Below are 13,785 nucleotides of genomic sequence, written 5' to 3' on the forward strand. Positions count from 1 at the left end.
TGCTCATAGAGCCGCACCAGGGGTCCCGCAATGACCTCGGCCAGTTCCTGTAGAACCCTAGGGTGAAGATCGTCCGGACCAGCGGACTTGAACACGTCCAGCCTCTCCAGAAGTACCCTAACTAGTAGTGAAGTCTTGGAACAATTTATCTAGAAAGGTTGCAGAATCGCCATCCTTGGAGGTTTTAAAGGTCCGGCTTGACAAAATGCTGGTTGGAATGATCTGGTTGGGGGTGATCCTACTCTGAGCAGGGGGTTGAACTAGATGACTTTCTGAAGTCCCTTCCAATCCTCATTTTCTATGATTCTATGAATTTATAAGGTTAATATCCAGGGGTGCCTATACACGTGTTCCAGTGTGTTCTAATTAACTGAGGCTGCTAGAACATTCTAATTAGAATGCTCCAACATGCTGCAGCATCATGTGAATTCAGTGTCCTGGAGTTCAAAATGGCGGTGGCAGTGCTTTAACTAAAACCTGTTGAACGAGTGTTAGTCAAAGAACCCTCATGGCCATTTTGAAACATGGGACACTGAATACACATTCTGCTGCTGTGTTTTAGTTACAGTGGCTGTCTGGGAAGTGCTCTAATTAAAATGTCAATCCCTCCCCCAAATCTTCCCCAAAGTATGTGCATAGACACTCATATTTTCTTATATACTGTAACATAGGCCAGCCCCAAAGGTGTACGTTATTCCTCCTAGTGGTTACTCAGCCCCTCCCCCCCGCAACTGCTTGCCTGCCACATCTGGATGTTAACATGTATTTAGAAACATGAGGCTGCCTCAGGGATCCAATTCCTCAGCTAAATCTCATCTACTCATGACTTAGGTTCTAATTGTTCGTCACCTTAAGGACTAATTTTGTAGTTTCCTCATTTCCACTTTTAGCCAGGTCCAAGGCTTGTATATGCTACCAATCAACCAATTATCATCAGTAAGTTCCATGGACCCTTGGCCCTGGTTGCAATAAATCTAATGGGCTCTCAGCACTAATCCACATCACCCTTTCTTGGCCTCTCCCTGGGCCTTGTGCTCTCTAGCCCCATCCATCTTGGCCCCTCTTTGGGCCTCAGGCCCTCTCTAGCCCCTTCTCTGCCCCTCTCTGGGCCCTGAGCTCTCTATCCCCTTTCTCTGCCTTGCTCATGGTTTCTGGCCTCCCAGGCCTCTCTGTGCTGGTCCTGGACTCTAGCCTTATTCTCAGGCCTCTGGCCCTACTCCAAGGCCTATTGGGATCTCCTTTTCCCCATAGTCCACAACCTACCACCAACTGCTGGGACCTCCACCTCCCCTCAGTCCTTCCCTAAACCACTGGGGTTACCCCAGCCCTAAGGCTATATTACCCACAGGTTTTCTTGGTGTTCAAGGACCTTCTCTCTATAGCCTGTTCAGGAGCTCTTCTTGCATCAGTCTCCAGAGCCTGCCTGCCAAGCTCAGGACCTGGGCTTATATACATCTTAAACTCTGATGTCTGAGTCTCAGCAGCTTTCCTCCTCTTAGGTTAAGTACATACAGACAATCAACTAACCTGACGCTAAATCAATTCAAACTAGAAAGTTTCTTCTAAGCTGCACAAGTTGAACTGATAAAAACTGAATGTTAATTCAGCTGGTTAATTAGGAAAGGCAGGAGGAGGCCTGCACTGACCCAGGCCAGTAGGCAGTGGCTCTAGAGCACATCTCCCAGTCTGCTGGCCATTTCCAGCCCACCCAAATATCCTCAAACATCTGCTGTTCCCCCACAGAGGGTTAAGAAGCCTCCTGTCCAGGTGCTGGCCTCCCCTGGGGTAGCCTCCCCATCAGGTTCCCCAGGCCAGGCAGCCCCAGGGAGCTGAGCAGAATCTACCCCCCACAACACACAGACACTCTTCCCAGCTGCTGATTGCTTCAGTGGCTACTACAGGAGGGAGGGAAAAGAAGTCCTCCTGGCCAGGTGCCTGCCCCTGTAATCCCCAATGGTGGCAATGGGGATCTCTACCTTGGGGGGCTTCCCCCCACCCCAGCCCAGGGTCTCCCAGCCCCAGGCAGCCCCAGAGATCTGAGGGGAATTCTTCCCTTCCCCAACCCCTTGCCTTAACTGCTGCGAATCTTAGGGATAGCTCAGGAAGTGGAGGGAAATTCCTCTGCTTCCCTGCATTAGTTTTACCTCAGATTCACAGTATCTATGGCAAAACCGGTTGTAGAGGAACAGAAGAATTTCTCTTTGAAGCTGCCTGAGACTCACAGGGGCTAAGGCAAGGTTCTAAGGCAAGATTCAGGAGGGGAAAAATTCCTTCATCTCCCTGGGGCAACCCTGGGCTCGGGTGGGAGAAGCCCCACAAGGCAGGGGCTTCCCAGTGCCCCCATGCTGGGCTGCCAGGGCAGGCTCCCTTCTGTGGCAGTTGCAGAAGCAATCAGCAGCTGGGAAGGGGAGGGGCGAGGGCTGCTAGAAGCTAAAAAGCCCCCACCACAGGGTGCTGTGTAGACTCAGGGGTGGGGTGGAGGTTTGTTCCCCTGCCCCCCTGTCCCTATGGGCTGATGGACACAGGCAGGAAGCAAGCTAAGGAGCAGAGGGGCAAATCGGTCCCTGCTCCACTGGAGCAGGCAGTATAGCCCAGGGTTGCAAAGCATCCTGGGTTGCTGGGGAATTGTAAGTTAACTTGAACCAGGAAGGGATCTGGGACAGAAGTTCTGTAAACTGGTTTGACCTAAATCTGTTAAATCTGATACTACATCCAACTAGGTTTATCTTAAACTGGTTTTGGTCATTTTGAAAGCAATTTATGTGCACTGAACTTCTGCTCTGTTACAGGTTTAAACTAGGGGTGCACTGATAGATAGATTTTGGGGGCCAATACCAATAGCCGATTTTTAAAGAGGCAAATTGGCCAATACCAATCTGATTTCTGATACCTGCATGGAGAGCTGCGTGAACCTGCTAAGTCTGGTGTGGTAGAAGGGTAGGAGGAAGGGAAAGGATGTGGGGGGAAGATCAATGCCCCCTGGGGTTAGGGAGGGGGCTGGGGCAGGTGCTGCCTGGGAAGGGCAGGTGTGGGACAGAGCTGTGGCTCATCCGGGGGTGCAGGGTGGCTCTTGCTGCTGCATGCACCCCAGGAGGGCATGGGGGGGGCATGTGTCCCTGGATCTGTGCAGGACAGGGGGCAGGCTGCAGCTGTGGGCTGGAGCTGGGGCTGAACTGGTTTCTTCTCGGGGGGTGGAGCAAGGCTGGGCCAGGGGCGAGTGGCGGTGGTGCTAGGAGGGAGCTACAGAGGCAGGGGGCTGCAGCCACCTCAAATTTCAATACAGCCCCCTCCCAGAGGCACCAGAGCCTTCCCGGCACAGTCCCAGCTCTTTCTGGCATGTGGGTGGAGGCAAGGCGTGAGGTGGGGGTTGAACTGGGGATGTATCAGACTGGGAGGAGAGGCTATGGGGGTGCTACAGTGAAATCTTGGGTGGCTACAGACCCCTCCATAGCTCCCTCCCAGCACTTCTGCCACCCACCCTGAGCCCAGCCCCCACCAAGAAGAGACTGGCACAGCCCTGGCACCAGCCCGCAGCCGCATCCTGCCTGCTTCACCCCACACAGATCTGGAGGCACAGCCCCCCACTGCCATACCCTCCCAGAGTGCACGCAGTGGCATCTGCCCCTACCCACCTCCCTCCCTCACCACAGGGGGGGGCCTTGATCTGCCCACCCACACCCTTTCCTTTCTCTCTCCCATTCCACTCCACCAGACTTTCCAGCTGTACACAACTCTCCAAGCTGCCAGGCTCTGCTCCTTGCTGCCTATGTGCTACTCTGTGGCTGTGCACATGCACAGGCATTTATCGGTCAAATTATCAACCACATCAGGCTCGTTTCCAATACAGCCAATTTTCTTGAAATTGGTGTCAATCCAATATCAGACCAATGTATTGGTGCACCCCTAGTTTAAACCAGTTTCTGATCACTTAAACTGGTTTATGTGTAACTTCTGTTCCTAGTTTAAAGTAACTGGTACCCTAAGCACCCTGTTACACATACTGCATGTACTTTTTTCTTCCCAAAACTAGCTGGTAGAAATTGGAGTGCTAGAAACGTGAGTAAATACACATGAGCAGTTTCTGCCACTTAAGCTTCAGCAAAGTGAAAGCAAAAGCAAATCTGCATGGGACCACATACCACATGCACTGACCATTACTTCAAGACCATCCCTGTTTCCTTCCATAAAGTACTGAGCTCTACATTGAAACAAAAGAGGTTCCTTTTCCTTGCTCAGAAGACCATTACAAAATTTAACTTCTGTAATCATTTTATTTTAATTCCCAATTTAAATCAAATCATGAACAGTTTGTAGTCATTTGATCTCATGTGAATATAGTTCATTAACTTAAATAGCTCTTCTGCCTTTGATATTCACCCCATGAATGTATTCATAAAAAGTTAACATATTCCCTTTCAACTTCAACGTTGCAAGTTGTTAAGCTAAAAACAAAGCCTAGCTCTTTTAAACTCCCATAAGATAAGGTTCCCTTGCCCCAAACATCCTAACAGCCTTTCTTTGCAGATATTCTGGTTTAAATTCAACCTTTCTGAACTGAATGATCAGAACTGAACAGAATATTCTGAATGGTGTTTTTCTAATGCTTTGTACAATGGTACAAGTCTTTTCTGTTTCTGTGAAAAAATACTGTATGTAACACACCCTAGAACTGCATTAGCTTTTTTCATGACAATAACACTCAGGCTCATGATCATCTAATAATCAATGAGTACACCATTCCTCTATTATCACTCAAGTCTATGAGTTCCTGTCTTATAGCAGAAGTTCTTAATATTGAACTCCAATGCCATGGGCAGATGTGTTTGTAGCACTACACATGTTGCAGCACTCTGAAGTGCTACAAAACTGTAGCAGTATTGGGGGTAGGGAAGGGAGGGGGAACATGCAGAGCCCCTTGACAGGAGTACTACGAAGATATCGGAAAGACATTCAGTGGCATGCTCGCTAGCTGGGAGGCAAAAGGGGTTGCTCAGCCCCAAGGCTCTGCTCTGCATCCTCCCACTCCTTCAGGAGGGAAGGCTGTTAGAGCTCCCTGTGAATACACTGATCACTTGCCAACACATGCAGGCTCTGGCAAGCCAGAACAAGACTGTGAGTGAGCAGGGGCTCAATACCAAGAACTGGCACTGGTCCAAGCTCACTCACAGCCCCCATCCTGCTCTCTCACAGCCACAGCCCAAACACTCACAGCTGTGGTTCCATACTGATTCACAGCTGATCACTCACAGCCCCATCTTGGCTTTGCTACAGCTGTGAGACAGCATACCATCAGGGTCACATGTATCTGAGTGAGTCTGGTTCAGTCCCAGGCTAACAGCTCAGTCCCTGAGGGAGAGGGCAGCCTGTGCTTAGTGATAGTCCACATACTCTCCCTTTCCCCCTCGCCACTTGCAGGGAGCACTATGGGATGCTGGGGGACCAGTTCCCTCATAGCACCTACAATGTACTTGTTACACATTGCACATGATGCTACAAAAAGTAGTGCTATAGAGAAATTTCAGTTCTTTTCTGGCATGCCCATCTGCTTCTTCAACTTTTGTAGCACTACAATAGTGTCTGTAGCAAAACAAATGTAACATCTGTCCATGGCTAACAGTGTGATTTTGCATATCATATAATTAAATTTCATACCATTTCTATTTCCTATTCATAAGGTTGCCTTAATTTTTCTTATATAATAATGTAATCCTGTTTACATACACAATAACAACTTTACCTCCTTGTCAAATTTCATAAGCAAATGTGAAGAACTTATTCCATGATTTTTAATGTTAAATAATATGAGTCCTAAGACTCATGCCTGAGGAATACTACTGGTGAGCTCTCTCAAACTTATAACTCCCCTTTCAAAATAACCTGCTGTAGTCCACTTTTTCTAGCCACCTGCTTATCCACTTTACAGTTATACTGTTAATCCCCATCTTCTGGGCTAGGAACAGACATTACACATAAACTGGTTTAAGAGATCAGAAACTGGTTTAAACCTGTAACAGAACAGATATTCAGTGCACGTAAACTAGTTTGAAAATGGCTGAAACCAGTTTGAGAGAAACGTGGTTGAATGTAGTATCAGACTTAACTAATCAACAGATAGTTTGTAATGTCTAGCTGTTGTTTCCTTAGTGGGATGATAAACACTGATTTAGGGGCGATAAACTGTGTTGTCAATTTCCTGCTGGGATGGTCAGATGTGAGGGGGGGCACCCCTCTGGCCATGTTACCGCTAGGGCCCCTTGACGGTGCCAATTTAGCCTGGTGGGCACCCTCTATTTTCACCCGCCATTTCTTGAAGTATTTGTAATATAGGGAGGGTGCCTTTACATCCCATTGGACACAGTCCTGATGGATTTCTTTGAACTCCATGGGTTCCCAGATCCCTTGTGGGTCCCATTTCAAAACAGATGTCACAGGACATCCCAGCCTTATGGGCTATATGCGTGACTCCAAACTGGTCCCTTACCATGCCCAAAGCTTTGCAGATGGCATTGACGTTGTCCAGTCTAGGCTTTGCTGTGATTTGGCCCCCTTGTCCTCTCTAGGCTCTCTGTAGCCCTGTCTCTGTGCCTCACCAGTGCCTGAGCTCTCCACAGCCCTGTCTCCACACGTCACTGGTGCCTGGGCTTTCTGCAGCCCTGTCTCTGCACCCTTGTGCTGTGCCCTCGGTTGGCGCCAGGGTCTGAGCACCCCAAATGCTACGCCCTCTCTCGCACCATGCTGCAGTGGGCCCCCAATGAGGCCTCCTCCTTCACCAAATAGCCTCACCCAAAACACTGGTGTTATAAACAGCAAACACACATAAGCCCCCGAGCTATAACATAATACAAAAGATCAGGGTGTGTTCTGCCCCTTTAAAAGCATCGAACTTCGCCCCCAGCACTAAGTGGCTAGTAGGCAAGGGTACCTGTGGAGTTCATGGAGCCCCATTAGCCCTAGGTGCAGCATATCAGGCAGCTGCTGTGTCACTAAGCACTTCCTCCCTGGAGGCTCCCTGGAGGCTGCTAGCAGGGAAATGCCCTCCTGGTCTCAGCCCTGGGGTTTATATATATGCCAGGCCCTGCCCCTTCTGGTCAACTGACCACTGGCAGGTGTGGGCCAACTATCACATGCTGGCTGGGGCTCCCAACTGCCTGCTTGCACCCTTTCTTTAGCAGTTTCAGCCCTTAAAAGGAGCAGGACACCCTAGTGCCCTGTGACACCCTCCCTAATCAGAGCACCCAGCCAGGGCTTGGCCACACCTCCCCTCAGATCAACATTGTGGAAGGGAAGGGAGGGCTGCTCTAGCACCCCTGGCTTCTAGCCTGAGCCACTGCAGGCATGTGCCTGCATTTTTTCAGTCCAGAGGGGACATCTGTGATATTACAAACTGGTTTAGCTTAGCCAGGTTAGACTAACCTGCAGTGATTGAATCAATTCAGGCTCAGGCTTTTTGAAAGTCTGTTCTTAGCCTTTCAGTTGAACTAATACCTAACTGTCACCCACAAGGCATTGTCAAATGCTCTGAAATCTAGATGGGTTAAATCTACTGCACTGCCCTTATCTAAAATTCAGTTATCCTAACACAAAAGCATATTAGAGTCATCTAACATGATCCTGCTCAGATAAGGCCATGCTGGTTTTTATCGCATTTTCTATTTATCTCCATACCTTTGATTATTCTTTCATTCAATATTTGTTCTAAGTCTCTGTAAAATACAGAAGTCAAACTAATGGGTCTATAATTGTTTGGGTCATACTTCCCCCCCCAGCCCTCTCCCCCTCCCTTTTTTTTTTTTTTACTTTAATCTTTAAATTTGCTGTTCTCTGATCATAGTATTGCCAAACTGAAAGATTCACTGAAGATCTTAGCTATGGTAGTTTACCACTTCATGTACCATTTAAAGTAGATAATCTAACCAAGAGGTATGGAACTGCTTTTGTGTACAATATAGAAGAATCTTTCTTCAAAATGATAAAGACCTAAGCTGCAACATTATGATTCATAAGAACAAACTGGTAACAAAGCTGTCATATATGAATGAAAGAAATCAGTTAGTGATTTTGAAAAAAAAATCACCTTTATAATTATTATCATGTCTTTAATGGCACGAAAGATAATATTCAAAGTAACCGGTATTCATTTTCCTGAAAAAGGGTGCTTTTCCAAGTTGGGGACTATGTAATTTAATTATTTGCATTTCAGCTAAAAATGTGAAAATAGCTCTACACTGTCCATATTTTTTACCCACTATGCATGGGTTTCTTTCATCATAGACAAGAGCCAACATGTGCATATGTTTTGTTCAAGCTTTCTTTTTAATTGCAAGAAAACACACAAACACATATTTGATGATGCACAAACATCCAAATAACCACTGATTTGGTTTGGATAAGCAGCCAGATATTCAACTCTTGCCTGAATTTCCTCTTGCTCCTTCTTTCCACCCATGTCATTCAAATCCTGAACTCTTTGTCCAAACAGATTTCTCAAAAGGAGTTTCTGCTCCTTGGGTCCCTCATTTATAAAATGAGGTTTCCATATGGTTTAAACTGCCCCTCTTTTATGACTAGATATGCAACATTCATGCTGGTGTCTCCACCTGAAGGAGTCACCAGTCATAGCAATTAAAGAGAAGTCCTCATTTTTTTACTTTTTAAAAAATGTTGTATACATACTACACAAGGAAGAGGGAAGGCCAAAGGTATAGGCAACAATACATCAGATTCCAAAAGAGAGGTTACCATGATAATGGTAAAAGTACATCAATAGAATCCATAGTAATAGAAAAATATTTGGGATGACAAACAGGGGGACTTAACCAATACTGATTCAAAGAATTAAATTCTTCCTTACTTGTTGTGTTATTTGATGATACAGTTTCATTGGCCAGTGAAGCTCCAACCAGTAGAAAACTAATACAAACAGGCAAGAACCAACACAAATATTCCATCCTGGATCTGTAAAGAAAAGAAAGTAAGTATTGAGTTACATTATTATCATTATCTCCTAAAGTACAATAAGAAAAATTTTCTCATCTACAGTAGATTAAAAAAAATATATTTTTTCTTCTTTTTTTAATGTTGAAAATTAAAAATGAAAGAAGAAGGAGGAAAAAATAGAAGAATAAGGAGGACGAGGTGGAAAAACAAAATACATCGAATAAATTGGGAATTCTTTAAAAGTGTTTTAAAACCAAATAATAGTAGTCCATTCTGTAAAAGAGATGTGCTACCAGTGGCTGAAAATGCTTGTGAGGATCTGTATTCTATATAAGAAGTTACTGAAACCTTAAATGAGAGCATAACAGCCAAAATGACCAGGCATCACTGCAAATTGAAATGTTCCCTTCCACTAAAAAACTGCAAGAAAAAGAAGCACAACTGTACCATGCCATCTACTAGTTATCTGCAAAATTGTCTTAAGTGCTTGTAGAAGTAATAATTTCATTTTCTGGGTTATATAATATCAGTTTTAAATATCTGTTTCCTTTTGAACACGTACAGTTTTATAACAATATTTGAAAGTCTGGCAGCTTCACAAATAAAGAGAATTTCAGATTTATAGACCCCTGAAGAAAAGTCTTCCAATGAATTAATGAGTAAAGGAATGGGTTCACAACAGTTATGAACAGTTATTCTCTTGTATGAAGATGGGAGAAAAAGTCAGGAAACAGTGCTGAAGGAAAGATATGAATATTATGGCACATTAGTCCCTCTTAAAGATATGAGGACCTCAAAAAAAAGTCTCCTGAAATATTGTTCAAGTTTAGGTCATTATCTTTAGATTTCTCTTTTCATGAATAATTGTTAAAATGTGGGCAGACAAAACAGGCTGTAACCTCAGAATTATTCAATTCTTGCCTGATCGTAAAACACACTGTTTTTTAAGAAACTATGAAACTGTGAAACACACTCTTAAAAAAACCCAACATACTGTTCTCTCATACCCATGATCAGCAAAACACACTTACATAGATATATCCAGATACTGTATCTCTGTAACAATTATTAAAGTTATCATGGCAAGAATCATACTGCAAAATAATAACCCCCTAAATCATGTCAGAATGATGACTTATGTTACAAATTAGAGAGACTATTACACAGTAATGAGTAAAGGCACAGTAATAGTAATTTAAAAATCATAACTTTGCAATCATGTTAACAGTATGACATGAACCATTTACAAACTCCAAGCTTTCAAGTTAAGATAGGATAGAATCATAGAACCACAGAAATTAAGGGCTGGAAGGGACCTTAAAAGATCATCGAGTCAAATTCCCCTGCTTTGGGCAGGAATACTGCTGAGATCAATCTAAAATAATTTCTGGGAAGACTTGAAGAGAAACTACTTCATCAACTTTCACACCATTTAGCTTCCTCTGGATTCTAATGTATATTATTATACAGATTCTTACTTATTTCCAATTCCTGCATACACATAATAATTTAACATGTGACAGAAATCTGCTGGAAAACATACTGCTCTACAAAATGGAAAAGACCATTAATAATATATTTTGAAAAATACGTGAATATTTAGAACATTATGGACATAATTATAATGCTATTAAATTTCCAAAATACCAAACATTTAATGAAATAGCCTAATAATAAATTATTGTTAAAAGCAGAATATTCAATACGTTCAGTCTAGTATTCTCCACATACAGACATAGTGTCATAGTTGTTAGGGGCCTAGATTATGACCAGAAGTAATTTTTTTTCTTTACCTCTGTGACAAATGACCAGTACTGCAGTTCTAAAGACACTTAAAGAGGAATATTTGCATCAATTCAGAAAGCAGATAACGTGTCAGCACTCATAGGAGGACACAGTATGGGGCCGTTTACATTAGCACAGTTGTTGTTATAAAAGCTATTCCTTTGTGGCAACATTTGCAATGTACGATTACTATCGATAATAAAGCAATAATACTCTGTGGAGAAGAAAAATACACTATAAAAAGGACAAGACATTTTGTTTTATCATGGGTTTTTAAGAAGACTTCATTTGAAATAACATTTTCATGAACTCAAGATACTTGTTGTTCAGCAGAGGGCACCACATCCACAGTCTAGCTCAAGTCAAGCAGAAGAATACCAATGTCCTGGACTTTACCACCTAGACACCTTATGACACCTAGACACTATTCATAAAAAAGAACCTATTGGAAACAATGCAGCAATTTGGTGAAGAGCTTGAAAATACAAAATATTTTACATAAAGCCCATTGCCACAGCATTAAGAGTTTGTGGCTTCCATTTAAAACTGAATAAATACTTTTCTGGCTTTTTTTTTTTTTTACTGTTCTGATGAGGTTTTATTTCTTTGACGCCAAGTGAGATCACTCAAGCAAATATAAAATTTACCAAGAAAATGCTTCTCAGAATAGATTGCAAGATCATTTTCTTTACAACTTTGGAAAAACTGGATCTCAGTCAGTGGCTCATGCTGCAGCAAATTTTGTCATGTATTTTCTTTGCCAGCTAACTCATTGCCCCAAATCAAACAGCAAATGAAGGCTAAAGTTTAGAAAACTCTGCAACTCTGATGTTGAGATCTCCTCTCATTTATGCATGCCAGTAGAAATAACTGGGTCACATATGAAGATAAGTCCTGGCTCTCCTGGATACACAAGAGAAATGAAACAATCTCACTGGGTCAGATCACTGAGAGTGAATTCTCCCCTGGACCAGGAATCCTCATCTTCCCCAGGCCCAAAAGAAAGGGTCACAACAAGATACTGTTGCCTCCCTCGGGCACCTTGTGCCGGCAACAGTTGGTGTCACTGGGCATAGCCCAGCTAGCTCAGTCGGTAGAGCAGAAGGACTTCCTCGACACTCGTGGTCTTCCATCCCTCTGAGTTACCCAGGGTTATGCCCAGTGACACCAACAATACTATATGAACATTACTAAATCTCTTGAGAATGATCCTGGGAATTTTCTGGGACATAATGTTATCACCTCCATCTTAAACCTCAGAGATGGGCTTCTGGAGATCAATGGGCGGGGGAGGCTGATGGGGTTAACTCGTAGTTCTTTTGAACTATTTGACCAGATACAAAGTGGGACTTATGCCCCTGCCACACATTCACTTAATGGTGCAACAGGATCTGTTTCCTGATCCCAACAATCAATCCTCCAGCCATGCCACACATACGTGGCAGGACACGCAATTTGGGGTTTGGGGATGAGATCATAACTGCACCATTACCATTTGCCAGTGCAGGGGGAGCCCAGGATCATGATCTACCTAGCAAGTAGAAAGCGAGTGCCTGGTAAACTGGGGCAGTAGCAAGGCTGAGACAGAAAATCAGCTATTGTGGGTCCCTGTCCCAGGCCCAGCATCAGGCTTCATGGTGGGGACAATGACATGTTCAATTTAAGGCACGATTGAAACTAGACACAAAATTATTCCACATATTTTGGAATAATTAATTGCTTGAATGCATGGCTGGATTAGTATTTAAGATGCAATTAACTGTAGATTCTGAAGTGTAACATCCCTCACAAGCCTTTGGCTCCTTACAAGCAACTCAGGCAGAATTTAGGCACATCCTAAACCGAGCACTTAAAAAAGTGTGGTTACATAAGCACCTAATGTTTTGCTTCTTCACAGGCTCAAAGACTAAGCTGAACATTTTAGGACCTATTTCCTACCCAAGCTCATTTGCTCTTATTATACCTGAAGAGGCTCAATCCAATCAGTGTGTGCTCAGACCATATTTAATGTACAAAATTTGCATGCTGAGTTCAGCACAAAACACAGCTGCCATGACTACCTTCATTCAAAAGCACAACCAAAATAAGTAGTAACTTTTAATATAACACACTAATGATTAGAGCATTTGCTTAGGACCTGGGACATCCTCAGTGTGATAGGATTCAAATTTCCCATACTTCCTAGGGGAGTACCCTAACCACTAAACTAAAGGCAAAATTGGGTAGGGCAATTCTCCACCCTTGTGCTGAAGCTAAGTCACAACGTAAAAAAAGAGTGTAAGAGTCACAGGGCCAGGGGAAGAGTAAAGAGGAATATGAGTCTGTAGTCCTAAAAAAGAGAGTCTTGGGTCCTGGTTTTAGTTCTGGCCTGGTAGCAGACTTAGGAGCTCGCAAATGAACTGTAGCATGCCTCACACACTATACATTTATAGTTGTTGTAATGAACCCCCTGTCACGGCAGGCTGGCGTGTGAAGTGAGGTAATACAGAAATACTGCACATCTAAGCAGAGTTGCATGCATCAGAACATTGTGAAAATTACTGGAGGGAATCTTGAGTGCTGAATTTATCTATGTGAAATGCCAAAGACAGCAACATTTTCCATTTTTAAGTGGGAATATTATGCATATGGTTAGGCATCTAAGTCAGAGACAATGTACTGAAATAAATGTTTGAAATGCTGTCTTTCTGTAATAAAAAAAGAAAACATGAATTCAGCTGCAGACAGAAGAATATGCCTGTAGGAAAGCAGAATACTGTCAAATAGGAAAATCAGCCAATGAAAGCATAGAAAGAAAAAGGGCTTTCTAATTCCCAAAATAGGAGCAACAATAATATAGACTGAAGATGGATATACCCATTATGTCAGCGTTTTCATATGGAACCTTGAGGGCTTCCATTTTATGAAACAAAGACAATTGTTGGGACTGTACATAGTAGCTCCTTTATCAAGATGCAGTGCATTATAGTCTTTATGAGCATATCAGAGTACATTTACTCTTTCCCTATAATACTTAATGATGGTTTTGTGAATTATTCACAGGATGACTGTGAACTATACTGA

General features: G+C 43.4%; 1 protein-coding gene across 2 annotated transcripts in view; it reads right to left on the bottom strand.

Annotated features, from left to right (window-relative positions):
- The window catches only part of PTPRE (protein tyrosine phosphatase, receptor type E), a 182,163-nt gene that overhangs the window by 67,247 nt on the left and 101,131 nt on the right, over positions 1–13,785 (bottom strand). For both annotated transcript variants that reach the window (XM_019556286.1, XM_019556285.1), the window contains exon 3: positions 8,852–8,955. In XM_019556286.1, the coding sequence (XP_019411831.1) occupies positions 8,852–8,948 (97 nt within the window). In that variant the 5' untranslated portion in view covers positions 8,949–8,955. The remainder of the gene's footprint in view (positions 1–8,851; positions 8,956–13,785) is intronic.

The sequence above is a fragment of the Crocodylus porosus genome, unplaced genomic scaffold (genome assembly GCF_001723895.1).
Source record: "Crocodylus porosus isolate Cpor-Errol unplaced genomic scaffold, CroPor_comp1, whole genome shotgun sequence".
NCBI classification, from domain to species: Eukaryota; Metazoa; Chordata; order Crocodylia; family Crocodylidae; genus Crocodylus; species Crocodylus porosus.